At 36.0% G+C, this 21,760-nt stretch overlaps 1 protein-coding gene across 1 annotated transcript; it reads right to left on the bottom strand.

Annotated features, from left to right (window-relative positions):
• Window positions 1-1,414: 1,414 nt before the first annotated feature.
• LOC144556545 (callose synthase 3-like) lies at window positions 1,415-21,760 on the bottom strand. The gene is made up of 44 exons (XM_078304920.1): window positions 21,613-21,760; window positions 20,913-21,127; window positions 20,029-20,129; window positions 19,775-19,899; window positions 19,583-19,676; window positions 19,175-19,285; window positions 18,847-18,996; window positions 18,640-18,732; window positions 18,468-18,559; window positions 18,213-18,339; window positions 17,983-18,120; window positions 17,814-17,890; window positions 17,568-17,661; window positions 16,740-16,880; window positions 16,383-16,497; window positions 15,166-15,500; window positions 14,715-14,767; window positions 14,571-14,631; window positions 14,375-14,456; window positions 14,247-14,296; window positions 14,065-14,151; window positions 11,412-11,546; window positions 10,894-10,991; window positions 10,709-10,796; window positions 10,397-10,557; window positions 9,792-9,915; window positions 9,166-9,263; window positions 8,930-9,059; window positions 8,677-8,828; window positions 8,453-8,562; window positions 8,168-8,299; window positions 8,017-8,085; window positions 7,450-7,636; window positions 5,873-6,029; window positions 5,664-5,783; window positions 5,453-5,571; window positions 5,259-5,342; window positions 4,981-5,093; window positions 4,534-4,763; window positions 3,484-3,754; window positions 2,495-3,018; window positions 2,357-2,407; window positions 2,069-2,254; window positions 1,415-1,880 (listed from the first exon to the last, which is right to left on the bottom strand). The coding sequence occupies exons 2-44, from the start codon at window positions 21,100-21,102 to the stop codon at window positions 1,632-1,634; spliced, it is 5,904 nt and encodes a 1,967-aa protein (XP_078161046.1). The 5' UTR covers window positions 21,103-21,127; window positions 21,613-21,760; the 3' UTR covers window positions 1,415-1,631.

The raw sequence follows: 21,760 nt of genomic DNA on the forward strand, positions 1-21,760 counted from the left end.
TTACTTTCCTTTTATTTTCTGAAATTTATTACTAAAGTTTAAACTAAGTTTTTATCATACTCCCTGTGGTTCGACACCTCAAATACTACTTTGATAGAATTGTGCACTTGCAATTTAACTCAAACGCGTGTTAAAGGTTTAAAAGGTACATCTTATTGTACTGAAACTTTGCACCATACCCTTTGGACGCATCAATGAGATTTTGGAATCAATGTCACTACGACTGAAATAACACAGATATCATAGTAGTCATACTCATATACCTATAATTATATGAATTTTTATTGATATAATTGAATTAATTTATACAATATTTATATTATTATTTTTGTTTAATAATTTATGAGAAAATTAATTTATTAAAAAATTTATATAATTTCTATCATACAACATTTTATACTATTAAAAATTAATTTCCCACATTTATATAGTCCATTTACAGAATTAATTTATAAAATATTTATATCAAAAATTATAATTATTAATATATTTATTTATTTAATTATTTGTTATATTTTTTGGTTTAAATTATATAAGCTATCAATTATTCGGTATTGATTTTAAAATATATTTTAATTAATAAACAATAAATACTTTTAACTTAAGCCTTCGTAAAAATGAATTTGATGAACTTATCTAGTCATACAACCAAATCGTACATTGAAAATGCGAAATAATTTCAGGGGAGGATTGGTGGCATAAATTAGGGAATGTGCTCAGTAGGTAACATATTCTAGTAACGCTATCTTTCGGTCTTCACAGCTAAAGTCGTCCACAGTGTGAGTGGTGTGCTCTAATGATGTATGTGAGCAACCTTTTCTTATTTGGAAATTACAACTGAAAAGTGATCACAAACATGCTAGTATGACACTGACACTAATTTTAAGATTGATTGAATAAACTTCAACGAATAATCCAAATCATTCAAACCAATTTAATTTATAAGTATGTGTTTAAATGCAAATTTTCTATATTTTCAAATTATTTCAGTATCAAATCAAGCAGTAAAAATGTTGAAAAATAAATGTATTAAAATTAACTTAAAAAGTCACACATTCGATAGCTTAACTTAATATCAAATAAATTCAAAAAGTTATAAATTTTACATGTAAAAGCACTAGTGAAATAAATCGATTTGAACGATTTGGATTCACCATTTTAGATTTTGAAATTTGTGTTATATAGACTGAAATGACACTGATATTATACGCCAACATGTTTTGTTTTAACTATTGCTTGACGATGTGGTATTTGTTAAACAACTTCCATCACACGCCTACAAGAACAAAAATTTACTTAAATACCCCTACAAAATCCCCATAGGAAATCCAACTAACGGGCGTTCACTAATCACTACTGCATAACAGATCAACAGGATATCAGCCTGACACCCACAAAAGAAAGGATACAGAGATTGAACAAAAGCATATCAAGTTAGATCATCAAGCCTTTAATAATCAGGGCACTAGTACAAAAATGGGGGTAGACTATCCTACAATGCAGGTACAGAATACCACGTAGAACATCAGCCAACAATACCCTCTCATATCAATTCACTGGTCAAACAGCATCCTACCAATGCCAAGGCCAATCCTGGTTTCCAATTATGTACAACAACACAAACAAACCCATTACTCCTTGTTGCGATTTGCTAGATCCTTCTTATGGCCACCAAGAATTCGAGAAATTTGGAGACCTCTGCTGAAGGCCTGGTTGAAGAGCATCCGGGTCTGAAATTCTGACACGAAGGGGAACCATGCCAAGAAGGCGATGGGGGTGAATAATAAGAGACCCATTAGTATTTCATATCCCCTTGCCAAGGCCTTGACTGAGCTCCATAATGAGGAGTTTCCGAGAATTGGCCTGCATGCTTGTGCAATCTGACAAAGGAAGATAAATGCAGTATTTAGAAGTAATAAATGAAAGCATCCTCTTCACATCAAAGAATTTTCTTTTTACTAAATATGCCTGCGTAAAAGTTCCCTAATTTATTTATCTTTTGGCCATTAGAGTCCAAGAGTAAATCACTTAAATCACCAAGTGCAAAAAGTTCAAGGTAATAATATACCTGGAGTATACCCCAACCAGTAGGTAGGAAAGCAAGAATGCACACAAAGATATCTTGGAGGGTCATGTGGGGGATGGCTATCAAAATTATCATAACAGAGAGAAATGTCAGAAATATTAGCCCTTTAATCAGCCGAAATACTAACTGGAACTCCGCACTGAATTTCCTCCTGCCGAGATCGACGGTCTGCACAACCAAACAACGAAGTTAGAGAAAACAGAAAAAAACATTGAATTTCTAGACAATATCCAACTATAGAGAATATTATTAAAAGAGAAAACCACATACTTTCATGACCATGAGTATTACAAAGATGACCAGCCACGATATACAATAAACCTACAACAAATTCCAATATCATTTTAAATCAATGAAAAGCCAGGTTAAATTTTTAAATGGTAATTAAAAAAAAAATGAGAGAATTACCAACACACTCTTGGTCTTCGTGATGTTCAAGTGATACACTAAACCATACTGGTAAATGAAGAACCGAAGTGAGAGCAATATTTCAACAATGGTGCCTCTTTTTCCAGAGTATTTCAAGTGCTCATGCTCCTTTTCCCACCATGACTCCCAGCTACTATCAGGATGCACACCGATACCACCTCGGTTGCCGATCCACTTGTTCCAGTCAGCCCAGTCATCAACAATCTTTTGCCACTCGAACCCTGATGGGTTGAACAAAAACGGAGCAAAGAGCCAAGTGCCAACCATGAACCACATTGAAGCGGTTATAAAGAGGTACGGTATTGCACTTCGGTACGACTGGCCAAAAATCTCATACACCACAAGGAGAATCAGGAGTTCAATTCCCTTGACAAAATGGCTGCGGGAGTATAGGCGGTAATTCTCAGCAAATTTGGCATGGAACACCACAAACCCACGACCCGTTGCACGGTACTCAGCACCACCATGGAGTAGAGTACGGCCATAGTAGTGAGTCTTTGTACCTGAAATAATTTGAGACATTAAGGTGTCGTCCAACAACAACAAAGTGCTTGTTTAGTAGTGATATAATTTTTTCTTCTTTTTCGAACAGGATTGTATTTACTTGTACCATTGTAATTCGAGTCAGTATACTTTATTCATTAGACCGTCCCATTCAGCCTGTGAATCAAGCTTGATCTGGACCATTCGATCAGGCAAAGGACAGCCCAAACCATCACAGGATGATCTAATGAAAGCCACACTATATTACATGATGTTCAGTGTGCCTTTTTAGATATAAAAGCTGTGTAATTAAGATGATATCATGATGCCTTCTCGGTTACAAAAGCAGAATGAATCTACAACAGACAGGATTGACCAAAAATGCCGGTTGTATGGATATGAAATAAGAAATAAGTTAACATTGTATATGAATTGCAAAAATGAAAAAATGCATGGAAGACTGAAACAAAGACCAACAATGATACCTAGAGAGAAAGTGAAGAAGACAGAGGCAAGTTGGAGCTGCATGAGAATGAAGTCGCTGAGAGCAGTGCGAAAACCACGCTCAAGGCCGATCTCCATCATCATGGGGAGGGCCATGAGGATGCCAAGCTGAACAAAGGACTGCGAAGCAAGTGCAACTTGGAGGGGTTGATTGTGGATGAAGCGCCGGCCTGTCGCAAGGGCCTTGTCTAGACCACTCAGCACCAGGTACAGACGCCCGTACAGGAACACGTAGACAGTCAGGACTGTTATCTGCCAAGGTGAGAGTACATACATGAATGCATGCATTAAAAGGAGTATACCAAAAAAAAATTATTATCATTTGGCTTCAAATTGCTCAGAGAGGTGCTAAGATTAGTTTCCTTCTAAAATTAAAAAGAATAAAAAAAGCTGGAACAAATACAAATAATAATAATAATAATAATAATGAATAGAACTAGGGTGTTCTTAATATCACCAAAGGATTGGCGAGCTGAACTCAAACACCTACCGGAATGATTTTAATGACAAATCCATACCGTTGAAGCCGATTTACTTTACGAGTGATTTCTTTACAAGAACAACCAAGCTTTTAGTCCCAAACAAGTTGGGGTAAGCTAGAAATGAAACCCAATCATAATTATATAATCAAGATAAGTAGTAAAAAAAAACAAGGTTTATAAGTTAATTTTAATACGTTCATTTTTCATCATTTTTTTACTGCTCGACTTTATACTAATTAATTCAAAAATTTATAGATTTGACATGTAGACGCATCCCTCGTGAAGTAGATAGATTTCAACCGTTTGAAGTCAATCCGATAAATTTTGGAGCTAAGCTCACTAAAGAGCTTGGTGAGCTTAAGAACACCCTAGTACTAAATAATAATAATAATAATAATAAAGAAATGGCCCTCACATACCATCACAAGAACACAAAGTTAAACCTATTGCCTGACCTGTATCTGCCAAAGTTTTAGTCACAAAAAATGGGGAACAGGGCAAAAACTTGGGATATTTTCCATAGTAGAAGTGATAGGATAAGAGTTGTACCATGGTGCTAAAGTAGAAGCCAACTGTGGTGAAGTAACAGGAGAGCATCCTGAAGAAATCGAAGCGATGCCCCAGACGGTAGATGTCCCGGCTGAGAGTCTGCTCACCATTACCATTCGCAATTTTTGCTTCAAAAAGCGAGATCTGGTTCAGACCCACATCACGTCCTTTCCCCACTTGCATGTATTCATGGTGTGTTACATTCCCTTCCCGCAATGTCGAGTTAAAACCTATGATAAAGCACACAAATAATTGTCTTTAGTCTGAATAATGCACGTCGAGAACGAAGCCATAATTAAACTGCGGATCAGTTGAGGCATCTTACACTCACACTTAATTGAGGCATAGATAAAGCTCGTATGCATAATTAAGGATGTGTATTAGTCTGTTAGAGGGGATAATATGCCATTCAACCATACAACAAAAACAGGTTATATTACAGCATACCAGCAAATATATCCTCGCTCAGATTAATAATCTTTGATGCCTTGCTAATGCCGCCCCTTGTTAGGTGGAAAAGTCTATCAAAGACATCAGGGTGACCATAGTGAAACCGAACCCTGTGAGTTAATACAAAAAGATTTAGAAGAAAGTCATACATATAAAAAAAATTCAGCTGCACAGTTAGCATTTGTTTGGGTTTACATTCCCACATATTATTGAAAGTTAAAAAGGAGGAATGAATCAAGAATGAAGATATAACAATAAAAAAACATAAAATAGACCTAAGAGGATTGGCAAGAACACGCTGGCCAATAGTCACAAAACTAGTCTCCTGATTTGACATAAACCACGCAAGAGAAGAAACACTGCACATGAAACAAAAGTGCAATTAAACAAGGCTATGCTATTTAGATGCAAGACTGCAACAACAAATTTATTAGTTTGGTCCTGTCACACCAGTGAAAATCAACTATACCTTCCAGTGAAAATATGTTCTCTCACACCAAGTATCGAGGGGTATCTTACACCATCATGCATCTTCAGGAATTCTTGCAGAAGATTTCTCATTTTAAATGCCTCCTCCATGTAGTGCTCCTATTTTGCTCCAATAGTTTACTCTATCAATTCAGCTCCGAGGCAACAAAGGTAACAAAAAGAAAATTATATGGAAAATGGATAAAGTTTACCTGGTTCATATCAATGGTCTGAAGACCTTCACCTCTTGTGAAAATAATAGCATGGTTTTGATTTTCAGGCTTTCCTTCGCCCAATATGGCAGGGCCAGGCAGCTTAATTTTATAAATTACCTATATACGTTTGCAAAGGAAACAAAGTTAACACTAAAATGGAAATGAAACAATAAAACTATACATAGCTAGAGAGAGAAATGGTTTACCTGATCGAGATTTTGAACCGGATCTGCTGAGTCGTCAGATTTGGAACTAACAGCAGCTTTGACAAGGCAAGAGTAATAAGCCTTCTCTATCTTTCTGGACCCAATCTCACTTGGCTCCTCCACCTCATCAATATAAGCAACACGGAGCGAAGGATATCTAGCCGGAGAAAACAATAGAATAGTTTATACATGGTCATAAGCCTCTTTAAAGAAATAATAGAAGGTTTAAAAATTTTCTGTACAAATTCCACCAACTACTTGACCTTTAAAAAAAAAACCCAATAATTATCAGATCTACCATGAACACCAATATATTCAGTGTCTCTGTGCAATTTGCAAAATAACATGAGGTATTAAAACTAGGCTTATATCAAACATAAAATCAGGCTCATTTTAGCTAATCCATTGTGCTATTCTGGCTTATTATAGAGAAGAGAACTCACTGTTACCCTGTTAGTATTGAATAGAATATATATATTTTATCCCACTGATTTCACAGTTCAGAAGTCCGTGCTGCATATAAAAAATTGATAAAGAACTTGCATGTCTTACATACAGAAATCTTGAACACTAGTTCCATATATGATATAAATTAGTTGTTATGTGCAACAAGGGCTGAAGTAGAAAAAAAAAATACATATATATATATATGTACATAGAGAGAGAGAGAGGTTGGCTAAGCTCAAAACGTTTTTTCCTAGCATCCGGAACAAAAGATTCGGTTTTCTGATTTTCAAAGTCGAAACAGTCGATAGTCGATCCAAACAGATAGGTGTTCAATCTTATATTAAAATGTGCTTGGAGACCAAATTTACATTTTTTGGAATTTTTTTACTATTTATTAAGGTGGTTTGAAAATCATTGTTTTTCAATGGTGCAGAAATTTAATAAAAACAACGATTTTCAAACCACCTTAATAAATAGTAAAAAAAATCCAAAAAATGTAAAATTTGGTCTCCAAGCACATTTTAATCTTTTAATATAGATTGAACATCTAACGGTTTGGATCGACTATTTGGACTTTAAAAATCTGCAAACCAAATCGTTTGTTCCGGGGGCTAGAAAAAAACATTTTGAGTCTCTCTCCCTCTATCTATATCTATATATATAGAGAGAGAGAGAGGGAGAGAGAGAGGTTGGCTAAGATCAAAATGGTACTTCCTGAGCCTTGGTGCTACCAATTTGTTTTTGCAATATACAAAGTTCAAATAGTCAATCTGAAGTGCGCAATGTGTTCTCCATATTAAAGTGTGCTTGGGGGCCAAATTTTACTTTTTTGAAATTTTTTTACTATTTTTATGGATTTTTAAAAATCACTTTTTTTAAAAAAAAAAATATTTATTTTTTATTATTCAAAAAATGATTTTCAAATATCCTTAAAAATAGTAAAAATATTCCAAAAAATGTAAATTTTGGTCTCCAATCACATTTTAATATGGAGAACACGTTGAGCAGATGGACTATTTGAAATTTGAAACCGCAAAAACAAATTGATAGCATCAAAGCTAAGGAACTACCACTTTGATCTTAGCCAACCTCTCTCTCTCTCTCTATATATATGGGGACAGCGGGCGTACGTGGTCATAAGCTGCAGAATATCCTGTGCCCGTTGATCACCACCACGCTTCTGGATACCATATTGTTGGCATGAAACAACATAAGTAAACTTCAAGTCAGCCACAGCATGACACTGGGCCAACAGCGACCGACCCACTTTGGGCTCTTCAGATGTCAGCTCAACAGCTTTGTACCCCTCCATTAGATCTAAAGAGAAGGAACAAAAAGTTCATCAATTCAACAATGCAATTGCGCAAGTTATTAAAAGAGGCTAATGTTTCTACCCCGATGTCACATGTGAACTACTTGTGATTTTTAAGTTCCTGATTTCCTATTCAAGAACCAAATAAACAGAAGACTTAATAACAGACCACCACAATAAAGAAAGAAAACAAGTGCACCAAGAAAAAATTGGGAATGAATTAATAATGTTCATTCCTTCCAAGGATTAAAAATGAATATCCAATGATTATTAAAGTTCGTACAGATTTTAGTTACTAAGAATTCTAAAGGAGACGCCTTTCTAAATTAAGTTGGACAAATAAGCCATTTACAAATTTTATTTTTTTATTTTTTTTAAAGGTTACCATCTTCTTTGGCCATGTCAAGAAATGCCTGAAGCATCAAAGCTTTCCTGTAGTACATCATACCTCTCACTGGAAAAATTAAACAGACAAAACAATTAATCAAATCAACATGTTGACTAAATATAATGATATACCATTGCATAAAACTTACCAGTCCTAGTAAGAGTTTGGCCTCTATAAGAAGCCCACAGGCAAAGCTCCTCTTCCAACTTGGGGTCCTCACTTTGACGTAGATCCTCTTCGCTTTTGCAGTCAACACGCTCTAGGAAGTTGTTCCATTCATCTATTACAAAGAACAAGAAAATAATAAGCTATACAAAAGTTTAATAAAATGCATACATGATACTTGAAAATAAGAAATAGCTAACGGTATGAGAACACAAGGAAAAGGAAAAAGATTAGAGCTGTTTGAATTGAGAATAAAAACAAAAATTACCGGGGTAAATTTTTTGCAAGTAGAAGAGGATAGAAACACCGTCTTCATTTTGATCTTCTAGATCTTTAAGAGAGAAAAGTACTTCTTCCTGATAATACGGGGTTAAGACACTGCACACAAGAACAGATTTAATCCTTTAGTTTTCATCATAGGGCAAAATTTTCAAGTAGAGCATTGTGTGGCATTTAGAAAAACCAATAATAAAATCAGATTGCGCAACTTACGAGAAAGAAAGCATGTGTCTGACTTTAGGCGCATAGGGCATATCCATGAAAAGTGAATTAGAAAAGAAAGATATTCGCCTCCGTGCATCTAAGTTTGCCGGCACATCCATAGCAGATTCCTTCTCGGTCAGTAAAAGGTACAGTCTATTGATCTGTATTGCTCAACAGAAAAACAAAGAACGAATGTTTTTGTAAGAATTGAAAAGCAAAGATATGATTATGTTCTCACTGAAGGAAAGCAGAAATTAGCCACCTTTTCTTTCCAAGCATCTGTGCTCTCAACAGGAAACTTGATTGCTTTCGTAAAAAGCTGATCTTGCTGGTCAAGAGGAGTTATTCCCTCGGGCCTTCTATTAGACCCGCCTTGTAGTGAATCCAGAAGGCTGTAGCCATTGAATGAACTTATCAACAGCTTCTTTTGTTTGTATAATCTCAGAAATGCAAAGTCATAATTATAACAACCAAATGTGAAACACACAAAAAAATTACCCAGGGAGTTTATCATCCATAATATCCCTTGTGACCACCTCATGCATATCTTGGAAGAGGATAATAACTTGACCCATGTCATCTTTGTTATTTGTTTTCTGCCACAACAAAGAATTGATAAACATACAATTAAACCTAAAACAAGAATACCAGTTAAAGTACCCACTAGCCAAAAAGGAATCCTTCCAGTAGTTTCGGCCATTTCCCCTACTTCCCTTCACCTTTATAAAATAGTCATGCCCAGGACAAAAACAGTCATGGATAATATTATTCACTTGTTATCAATAAAAGAAATATTTCGAAATAAAACAGCAAGGTACAAAATGAGTAATAACCCCCACTATAGAGTGCTATTCAATTCAAAATTTGTTCAGTTGGGTTTGATTGTGTCATAGCTCTCTAATTGGAGTTAGGTTTATTAGTATATATGAATTTGAATAATATGTATTGAAGTATATAATATAGGAAGTAGATTTCCTTAATTTTTCTTTCTAAATTTTTATTTCATATATCACAGCACAGCACAGAAAGAATCATCGATTATTAATGAATTTGGGAGATGAAAATACTGCTGAAAATATGAATTTGATCATGTAAGCTAGAAAAATTAATTCTGAGATTACTACCAAGAGGTCAAGCAACTTGACAAACTTGTGGTACAAGATGGGAAGGTATTTCAAATGCAGGTCCTTGATCAAAGTGTCCTCCCGGATATGATTATCAACCTCTTTAAAAATTTTACCTATGACACTGCAAATTCACATTACAGAAAAGATTTAATTAAACAATAAATAAAAATTCAAATGCACATAGTGAAACCAGTCTGGCAAAGGGGCAATGAGTCGGATCAATTTCAGGTCAGCAATTTATTTTTTAATTAGCATCTAGGATTGCGCCACAACAGGTCACATATAACAACATAGATTAAAAAAATTGAACAAAAGTGATCTAGGTCTAAATCGGGTTGGCTCAAATAAATACAAGCAACAGCAACCCACATACCAAATATAAAATGCAACTAGTGAACCTTTTGCTCCTACATTCAGTTTTCCCTTTCTTATCTAAATATTTTGAATGAGGAAATATTGGTGGATCAAACATTCGAACGCTGAACTCCTATTAGAAAAGTTAGCGGAGTACTAAACCAGGTCAAGTTGGATCACGACCAGCAGTCTGAATCGTCTGAATCCAACCTGACACATAAAAGGCAATAAAAGGTACATGTCCATACTCTCTTTCATCTGGTCCGATGACTAAACAGTTGATGATGTTTTCAAAGGATGCATAGCACTCTTTAATAGCCCAAAGCATGTATGGATCATTTTTAAGACGCTTTTTCAGATCACGGTCTTTTCCCTCACTGTCTGATGCCATGTCAAGTGCTATTGGGAGCTACAAAACATGATAGAAGTGGTCAGATCTATGTATGTGGGAGATTGTGTGCGTACAGTATTTTCTTTTTCTTTTTCTTTTTTTTGCTTTATTGTTATTCTGTAATGTTTTTTTGTAGTCATTTCATCAGCACGCAGGGCAGTGAGTTAACCTTGCTAGCAAGTAGGAAAGGCGGCCACTGGATGATGCCAGTCAAATCAGGATCTTTCGAGTATGGTACAAGTAACAAATCCCTTTCCCTACAGTCAAATTCAGACAAATAAATGCTCGTTCAACATTTTTTTATGAAATTTAAACATAACAAAGAACATAAGAAGATTGCTCTAGAGAGTATACTTGTCATTGATAAGATCTTCATTCCGGAAGCTCGTAATTATTTCATTCCAAATTTGAGCAAACCTTGCTGTTTCTTTTTTTATAACCTCAGGAGGTACCTGATAAATAAATTTAAAAGTGAGAATAAAATATATAACCCAACTGGTACTGGTTCCATTACTTTGGCGATCCATTAGAAACTCTGCTCGAACAATTTCTTTTCTTGATTAACGTGCTTGCCGATAATCAGTTTTTCTTTAATGGGAAAGGATAGATTACTTGCAATATTAATATCTCCCTAGGTCAGTTGTATGCCTGTGGATATTCCCTTTGCTTGTGATTTAACTTAATACAAAACAAACCACCAAGTGACATTTTATTTTGAAGGTCAGCAGGTATAATGCCCACTAAAAACTTGTATTAATGAATAAAAAGTTTACAAAGTAATTAAATATTACAATCTCAAACTGACATTTATTACTACATGTATTTGTTTGGGATATTGCTATAAAATCACATATAAAGGAAAAAGAACTAACATTTTCATTTTTTCCAGTGAGATTTCTAAGCCGCCATCTCTTTCCACCATCGGTCTTCTCAACTGGAATAAGCTTTGCACTGAAAGCTCGTGGTAGATCATGAAACCGAGACCGCAACATGCCCAAGGTCCGAATCTACACTTGCCAAGTCAAAAGAAATATCACACAACTAATTTGAGACCCTTACTCAAAATCATGTCCAAGAGAAGCCATTTCACATATAACCCCCAAAAGCAACTGAATAAATAGCAAATATCCAGCACAAAAAAGGTTAATTCTCTTTCTAAGATCCAAAGCACCCCCAACTCATAATATGCCACTTAATGAATAGGCAGACCTGCTTAGAGTAATTATCTGAAGAAGTTAGAAGCAAGAAGAAAATGTGATAATTTCTCCACAACATAATGTTTTCCAGATCTGAACCACTTGAAATTTTCCATAGAAAAATACAGCCTGGCTGCCAGCCAGCCAGAGAGAGAGAGATATTGCGGAGAATTTCATATCTACTCGAGAAATACTCCAACGCATATCAAACTTGGGTACAAAAGCGGTCTTTGCAAAAATCAATTTCGCTAAAGCATTTGACTCAGTTAACTGGCTATTTCTTGAGAATGTAATGGAAGCACGAGGCTTTCAGTTAAGATGGATTGAATGGATTAAAAGCCTTTTATACACGTCTGGTCTAGGGTGCTTGTAAATGGGGAGGAGACAGAATTCGTATTGCACAGTCGTTGACTGCGACAGGGTGATCCATTATCACCTATGTTGTTTATCATAGCTACAGAAGTGTTCTAGAAATTTGTGCAAAAGAACAAACTCCACTCTGTTAAAACTGCTGTCTAATAAGATAGAGGATTCCATATTAGCATTGCAATTTGCTGAGGACACCACAGTAATAGCAAATGCAAGCCAAGAGACCTTGATTACCTTGATGTTGATCTTGAGAATATTCACAAAGGTGTCAGGACTTCAAATTAATTTCGATAAAAGTAATTTTGTCCTGTTCAATTTGGAGGCTGCACAGACCCAAATTACCAAGGTGGTGTTAGAGTTTGCTCAAACTTAACTGCCGGTAACTTATTTGGGTATGCTGCTAACCGTCAAAAAGCCGGAGAAACAAGATTTGTTGCCATTGGTAGAGAAGATAGAGACCAGATTGGAGGGTTGGAAAGGGAAGGGAAGTTAATTTCTAGAGGGGGCAGATTGCAACTGGCTAAGTCAGTATTATCGGCTATTCCTATCTATTTTATGACTTGTTTCCATTTGCCAAAATGGGTCATAAATTCATAAATAGAATTTATTATGTTAGAAGAACATTCTTGTGTTGGTGGGGGGGGGGGGGGGAGGAACGGGGCAGAAAGGAGTTTCACTAATCAATTAGAGCACGGTAATCCTACCGATTGAGTGGGGACGAATGGGTTTGAAGGATCTAAACATACAAAACGTGGCCCTGTTATTGCGCTGGTTGTGGAGAGCATACAACAACCCCTGCAGCCTATGGACAACTACTATTACAATGATTCAATGGACAGGAGACTGCACAGGGACTGAGGTTTTGGTCAGTTTCAGGGTCTTTTTCTGAAAAAAATAATTGGCTTTAAAGCCCTTGTTTAACTCCTGTGTTGCATGGATTATTGGGGACGGACGGAGGATATCATATTTGTTCGATGCCTGGAAAGGGGCCCTCTAGCAAGTCTATTGAGAGAGAGGCAGAGACCAGTCCAACCTAGGCTGTCTTTAAGAGATGCGGATCCGATTAGATCAAATCTGCATGAACAAGGGCAGTAAGGGGAACAAATCACTTTCGGCAGCAAAGAGATGAGATAGAGTGGAAGGGAACCAAAGAAGGGGCATACACAGCAAAGTCAGCATATACAACAATAATAGGGGTGGGAAAAATCAGAGCACAAAACCATGATACCTGGAGTATGGTAATCCAGCCTACTGTAAGAATATTTCTATACCTACTTCTCAAAGAAAAAATATTAACTCAAGAAGTGATGAAAAGAAGAAAAATGGGAAATGACTCGGGCTGTGTTATGTGTGGGAATTGCCCTCAGTGCTGCACTTGAATTTCTTGTGCCCTGTAGCAATGGAAGTGTGGTACGAATTATCAACAAGGTTGGGGTACAGAGTAATGGTTATCCAGCCATCAGTAGTTCAAATATAGACTGAACCAAACGAACAGGCAAGAAGACACCCCGTCTAAAATGCTGTAGCAAAGAATGGAGCTCGCTCTTTGCAAGTGCTTGCTGACATATATGGAAGAGGCGACATGAAAGATCTTCACTGGCCATGCAGTCACATCTAAAATGCTGGCAGAGAGGATTGTTGATGGAAGGACGTGGATCACATTTTGTAACGCAGGGGGATGGAGACTGTTGGGCACCAACTTAATACAGAATCCGGATTGAGTGGATGTGAAGTGTAGTTTCTACTGTTTCTGTTGTATTTTCTTTCAATTTTTCTATTTGAGGTGTACTGGTAGTTATGCAGTTTCTGTTGATTGAGAGATGTACTCAGCATAGGTGACAATAGGAACTGATGTAAACTAAATTTCTAATTTAATACAAAATTACATGGCAGCTACTGCCAACATTTAAAAAAAAAAAAAAACAGAGAGAGCGGGCGGCGGGGAGGGGATTTAACAAACCTCTCCAAGACGGCGAAATGCCCCATAAACACCACCAATCAATGTGGAGAAAATAGCATACCAAATCTGGGTATCCATGAAGTAGACCTAAAAGATCCGAATTTAAAATACAGATGTAAGCATTTAATAAAATAGATGAGCATTTTTTAATAAGAAGACCGTATGAAAAGGAGAGCATATACCAGCATAATGGGAGACCACAAGGCAATGACAACTCCAATGTTGTTATGTGCTACAAACAGTAATAAATTAGAACTAGTATATTACTATATTATCAAGGAAAAGAGCGGCAAGGAAGTTAGCTACCTACCTCGAGGGAAAAACTCATGCCACTGAAATGTTGTAATAGGTTCTTTCATGATGTCTTTTGTAGGACCCACAAGGGGCTTAATCTGGGCATTCCAAAAACCAACTCCATAAGTAATATTTCTTTTGACGAGATTGATTATGTCTTACGATTGTACCAAACAAAAAGGAAAAAATAAGCGAAGGAGAAGTGCATGTACCTCCACATAGTAACTAAAAGCAAGCTTTGTAATTAGCAGAATAATCCAAAACATCGTATACCTAAAAGTTCCAAAAATTTGCAAGTCAAAGTGAGTGAAAAAAAGAGAAGAACTAATAGATTGTAGTTGGTTTAATATTCTTACTTGAAGAGAGAATATGCGCCTTCATGCATTCCTCTTCCAACAAACAGGCGAGGCTGTAAATTGATACAAGCGACACAACCAAGTTATATGTACAAGCATGGCATGTCTTTGCATTGTGTTTTACTAAAGTACATAGGTATTGAATAGTATACCACTACTGATGACATTTATGATTTATATGATTTTTTTTCTTTGCAATTCAAACTCAAACTTGCACAGGACTTGTTAATAGCACCTAAAATTTCTCAAATCAGCAACTAACACCTAATGCTTTCAGCTAATTTGAATAAAACCACCCAACAATCACAAAAAATTGCCCCTCAATTCATTACATTAATCCAACCAATATCATAAAATCATCGAACTGTAGACCCAACAAAATTGGTTGTCCAAATTCTAGTTAATATTGTAGGTGTAAAAACTCCAATTCAAATATATAACACAAAATTACCTGGGCCCACCACATCATGAAGGTAATTAGATTGTTCTCCGACCTCTCCAAAAACCTCCTTATACAAGGAAACAGAAATAGCACAGAGGCAAGAATATTTGGTGAGAGGTAAACCACCACAGCCAAGATGTAAAGAGACTGTTGACTCTGGCCATTGCCAAGCCAGCCTTTGATCATGCGGGACAGGCCCGATGGGTTCTCCCAAGAGTATGCATATGTGACAGGTAGGACCACAACCCATGCAGCTGCTGAGATTAGCTTTAGTACATATCTAAGCTTTACAGCAAGGGACATGCTTTTTCTCGCCTTCCAGCTGAGTACAATGTCAAGCATGGCTGCCATAGACAAGATTAATGGTTTAATTGTGTTGGTTGAACACTTCACAAGATTAATGGTTTAATTGTGTTGGTTGAACACTTGATATCAATGCCAACAGGAATCTTTTTCCTGATAATCAAACCATCTTAAATAATGAGTTAGTTCACTTTGCATTCCTAAAGAACTATGAGAGAAAAAAACAACAAGGACCTGGTATGGTTCTTGATTACTGATTTGCTACGATTCCAAATCTAGACCTAACAATATCGTACCAGAGAAACTGTATGCATGCTCAAATTTCGAGGGAAAAATATATTTATATATATATATATAGAGTACGGCTAACGCGCTTTCTCTAGCATATGGGCCGAAATACTTCCGGTGGAAATTTGAAATTTCAAAATCCAAAAAGTCGATCTGAACCATTCATCTTCTTCTCCATATTAATATCTGCTTGGAGACCAAATTTTACATTTTTCTGAAATTTTTTACTATTTATTAAGCCACTTTGAAAATCGTTGATCCAATGGTTTTACTGTTTTGTTAAGCCACCGTTGGATCAGCGATTTTCAAAGTGGCTTAATAAATAGTAAAAAATTTCAGAAAAATGTAAAATTTGGTCTCCAAGTAGATATTAATATGGAGAAGGAGATGAACGGTTCAGATCGACTTTTTAGATTTTGAAATTTCAAATTTCCACCGGAAGTATTTCGGCCCATATGCTAGAGGAAGCGCGTTAGCCGTACTCTATATATATATATATATATATATATATATATATATATATATATATATATATATATATATTTTTTTTTTTTTTTTTTTTTTTTTTTTTGAGAAAGAAAGCATCTAGTCAATATCCTCCTATATTTATATACACAAAACATTAAACAACACACCTCCGCCTAGCTTTAGAATGGCAGCAGTAATAAATATGCTCAAAACTTGCTTAAATACACCACTATCAAAGATATCGCTAGGGGTCCCACCATTCCAAGCAAGTATAATCATAGCCTGGAAAACAAAAACAAAAAAGATAGGCAAACTGAGAAAAAAATATTCAGGTGCAGCCCTGGATCTAAAAATGAACTTCCAAATCCCAGAAACACCAAAGATCAAATTAGGTTTGCACTGTAATAGTCAAGTATGTTACTACTACCATCTTCAGATCAGATCTCCAAACGGCTAATAGCCAAAGTTGATGCAGCATTTAGTTCAATGGAACCACAAAATAAGGAGCAAAACAAAAACAAAACCTGCAAGCTTAGGATAAAAAAGATCCACATCCTGTCAAAACTTCTGAAGATATGCCAAAAAGACCGAATCTCCACAAAATTGATCTTCCCCATCCAGCGATCACTTCTAGTAGATCTATTTTCCTGGTTTGGGTTCTGGTTCTGAATATAAAAGAAAAAATGTGTGACGAACAGCAGAGTAAACAAAATTATCATACCACCCAATACCTGTATATAATTCCACGGGTAAATTTCGCCATAGGTCACTAAACTTTGTTATTTGTCACGAATTGGTCATTCAAGTTTGATTTGTTCATTTTTAGTCACTCAACTTTGTTATTTGTCCCAATCAAGTCCCTCTATACTTTTCCATCCAAAATGCTAACGGAATATGCCCATTCCGTTAGTATTTTGGATGGAATATGCTCATTATGTTAATATTTTGGATGGAATGAGTATATTCCGTTAATATTTTGGACGGAATGGGAATATTCCGTTAAGATTTTGGATGGAAAATTATAGAGTGGCTTGATTGAAACAAATAACAAAGTTGAGTGACTAAAAATTGACAAATCAAACTTGAGTGACCAATTCGAGACAAATAACAAAGTTTAGTGACCTCCAGCGAAATTTACCCTAATTCCACATATACCAATTATGAACTTAGTGGGATCTCAACTAGGTGATATCTCAACTAGTATTCCAACAACATGGGGCCGTATTCCAACAGTATTGCATTTTTATGCTTTATTACCCAAAATTAAGCATTGGCAAACTAAAAAACTAGGTGATATCTCAACTACGCACATCAACGCATAAACTAAAAGCCAAACTAACGGAGAAGATTACCCCTTTTTTGCCACGGTTTACAATATTGGGAGGATCACAGAAGAAATCAGCATCGGCTCTCATAGGCCATCCCAAGCGAAAGCAGTCAACTGACCTACAGTTAAATGAAAGAATAAAACAAACAAGTAATCACTTCAAAAAGTGATTCTACAGACAAAATGAAAGAAAATGACTGATTATAATTATAATAGGAGCTTTTCAGTTTTTGAAATACTAATATCATGAGAATATTTGCTAGCTCATTACCAGAAATACTCATTCAAATCATCATAGTTTCTCCAATGAGAATGCTTCGATTTGATCGTCTTGCTCCTCTCAGCTTCCTACAATACTCACTTTCAAAATACTGACCACACAAGTCTTAGCACAATAGGAACAAAAACAGCACTGCTAAGCAGAAGAATTAACATGTAACCTTTTCTATAACTCTGTAAATTGGAGTTACAACTTTTTTTAGAAAGGCTTCTTTAGCACCTCCATAAGCCGGCTCGATATTCTCTCCAGTCACTGGGCTGACGTTTCCAGCTAGCATCCCATATAATTCGAATGCCATCTGTTTGACAAGGAAATTAAAAAACAAAAATACTCAACAACATAATTGTAACAGAGATAAAAGAAAATAAAAATGCTTATAAGAAGATATACATGGTGGTAGATATAGCAGAGACACTCCGGCATGAATCTCAAATTGGCCGCCTCACCCCAAATAAGTAGGTACAACCCCATGTAAAGAAGTTTGCGCTGTTGTACCTCTTGTTGAATAGTAGGCAACCTGCAAAAGGAGAAATGAGAAAAAAAAACATTCCATCAGTTTCAACTTTCAACCATACTAACCCCTGCTGGGTAAGATCAAGACATCAAGTAAAAAAGAAGCATGAGCAATTTAGACAGTGCACAAACCATAGACTACTTTTGCGATTGAGGTGCTTGCACCACTTCTTGTAGTTCTTGAACAGCTTTTTCATTACTTCATTTAATGCTCGGTCCTCCAACTAAAAAGTTGATTAGAATAAGAGACTAAACCATGCAGAAAAGTTATCAGATTATATTTTGAAAGTTCAAAATAAAAAACCTTAGGCTGCTGGTCAGGCTTGGGCAACTGTCTTATGTGAACATTGGCCAACAACAGAATTAGATGCTCCCTTTGATTGGATACGTTATCTTTCTGCAGACACATGTTTTAAGTTAGTTCAGCATCCCGGGAATATCTATAAGAATATAAATTGTATGAAGGTTACATTAGAAAAAGACCCTTAAAGTGCTTCTCAATATTTGTCACCTGAAATCCAAACACGGCTTGAAGCCAGTCGAGAAGATCTCCATTAGGCTTTTTCCCATTTGGCTTGCCAGGATCTTCATTGGCCTTCACAGGCTCCTTTGGCCAGGGCAAGCCTCGTGTATTCCGAAGAGCTAAAACAGAAGCTTGAATCTACCAAAGAATAACACAGCTAGCTAACAGAAGTTTGGGTACAAGTTTACTAACACAACTTTATGAACTTGACTTTGAGTTATTCAATTGCTTAACTGAGTCTCAAATAATGCTCACTTCTCTAGAAAGAATATCAAACAAGTGCTGTATCAAAAAAAAAAATTAGAATTGGTCTAACCTCTGGGTACCGCATGATAGCTTGGTTTTGACTGTCAGGGTCAAGAGGTAGAATATTATAAGGCACATAAATCTTTGACTTTTCCTGAACCTTGTCGTGTGTTTCCAGAATCTAGAGGGAAATGCTAAAAATTAGAAAACGTGAAAAAGAGAAAGTTTCACTTTACACCTTCCTCTAAATAAATTAAAAGGGAAATAAATCTGCTGTGATTCTAAAAGAATTGTAGGACCCTGTGATTCTAAATACACCCCTTCAGTTTTTGGAATGTACAAATCTCAAAATCACTTATTTTTTATGTACGAATCTCCAAATAGATGAATGGCTAGATTTGGAATAGTAGGGTCCTGTGATTCCAAAGAATCACAGCAGATTTGTATCCATATTAAAAGAAGTTCCTAAAGCACTTACTGATTTGTCGACATCAAGAGATTGTGTGAGATTGACAGCCTTTAAGACCTCAAATAAGACAGCAGCTGTTTGATAGGCTTTAGTAAGCTGAGCACTGGAAAGAGGTGTGTATTATATGTTAGGACAAAATCATAGAAGGTTCTTATGCCAAAGAATTTATGAGAAAAAGGGATCTTAGGCAACTGAACTCACCGATCAGCTTTGTCAGCTGCATTTTGAAGAGCTTGGATATATTTCTTGTAGTATTGCTGGTAGAAACTCTGCATTTCTCGTGCATCACTCTGCTTGACTCTTCCTTTCAATGTTGGGTCATTTTCCTAACATTTACAGACACACATATTCATATATAAATTAATGTTCAAATGTCATAGGAATAAATACCTTCAAGGACTACAATACCAGCATTGAATAATATTAGGAACAGGAAGAAGGTGCTTAATCATTACCTTTTCCAGTCTCTGCAGGAGTGCAGTTTTGAATTGTCGAACACCACGGCCACTTGACGTGGGATCAAGCCTATGAGCCTTCTCAAAGGCATAGAAACGACCTATTTTACCGATAACAATGAATTAGCAAGTGAACGAACCAGTTCAATAAGAGAAATGAAGCAGGGGCTCCTTATGCTTTCTTCTTCAAGTAAAATACCCAATAGTAATTATAAACCAAGGAATCTTTAAGACTAATTTTGTGCCTTTTGGGGCAAATGCACCATGTATGTTTCTTCTTATGATACACCTTTATAATATGTATTAATACACAACAAAAATTCTGGCTAAACTAAATAGTGGATATTTTATTAGGGCAAAATTATTATAAAAAAAAAAAGATTACTTGATTACATGCACATAGCATAAAGGCCATTAGACAATTAAGTTAATTGACAGGTGTACAAAATTCAAGGGAAGAACATCACAATTCAAATGAGATTTTAGGCATTCATTTTCTACCATATTTGCTTGCATATACTAGCAACTAAAAGTAAAAAATTAACAACAGTCAAACAATTTGTACAAAACATACTAGAATCCAGTTAAGATGCCTATGAACCCAGTTATTAAGTAAAACAAATTCTTAATCTTATTGGATAGCGCAGTCATGCTCATACAGGCTGCCAATAATTTCAGAACCACAAAATTACAATTTGCCGCATTGCTTTCACAGCAATAGAAATTTTAGAATTTGAATTATTGACCTTTCCAAATTCCAATAGTTATCGCACCAAAAATAGTATAGACAAAATTACAATTTGTTGCATTGCTTTCACATCTCTAATATAACTACAGAACCATAAGACAACAAATCAAGTGAAACAAAAAAAATAAAAACTTACAGAGATAAGCAACACGTGGATTACTTGATTCAACCTCATTGGCAACACGTAGGATTGGCGCAATTTCAACAAGAGAAGACGGGACCACCTCACTGTCAAATATAGACTCTCCAAGGTTATGGGCAGTCTGTGTACGGAGAAGGCTCCTGCGTTGCGGGCCCGAAGCCCCCTGCCTCGATGACGAGGCCATCTCTAAGATCAGCCAAAATCTAAAACTGAGAGACCAAAGCTTCAATGAGGAACGAAGAAGTTTATACAGTTATCGAAATCAAAATTCACAAAATAAAACCCCCCAAAAACCCTACACAAATTAGTATCAGCTTAAAATAAAGGAAGAATAATTAGGCAATATTTCCCCTAGAAAAATAGTGATTGCTCCCCAACATGTACAGACTCATAAAGCAACATGTTAATAAAGAAATTGTTATCTCAGCTGAATTTCGAGTCAAAAGAACTCCATTCCTTGCACGTATGCCCCCAAAGGACCGCGTAATCGGATCAATACCCTCTAAAATTTTTACAAAAAATACTGTTTTCACTTATTAAACAAGAAAAATTGTTCGAATAAAAACCTCCAAACTAAAAGTTTCCTCAATAAACAGGGGCTGATGATACCAACTGCGCGATTGTTCTCAGAACAGGCAAAGTATTCAGAAATGGCGATCTGAACTTACTGGAGGAGAGAAAAAGGATTATTTACCTTGAGAAACCCTAGATCGGGTGGCAAAGAAGAGGCACGGCTGCACGGGTTGAGTGGTACACACTAGTAAGGTGGTACAGCTCTTTGCTTAAAGCGAGAGAGAGAGAGAGAGAGAGAGAGAGAGAGAGGGGGACTGAGCAACCAAAAC

This window comes from Carex rostrata, chromosome 7 (genome assembly GCF_964058835.1).
Source record: "Carex rostrata chromosome 7, lpCarRost1.2, whole genome shotgun sequence".
In the NCBI taxonomy this organism is placed as follows: domain Eukaryota; kingdom Viridiplantae; phylum Streptophyta; class Magnoliopsida; order Poales; family Cyperaceae; genus Carex; species Carex rostrata.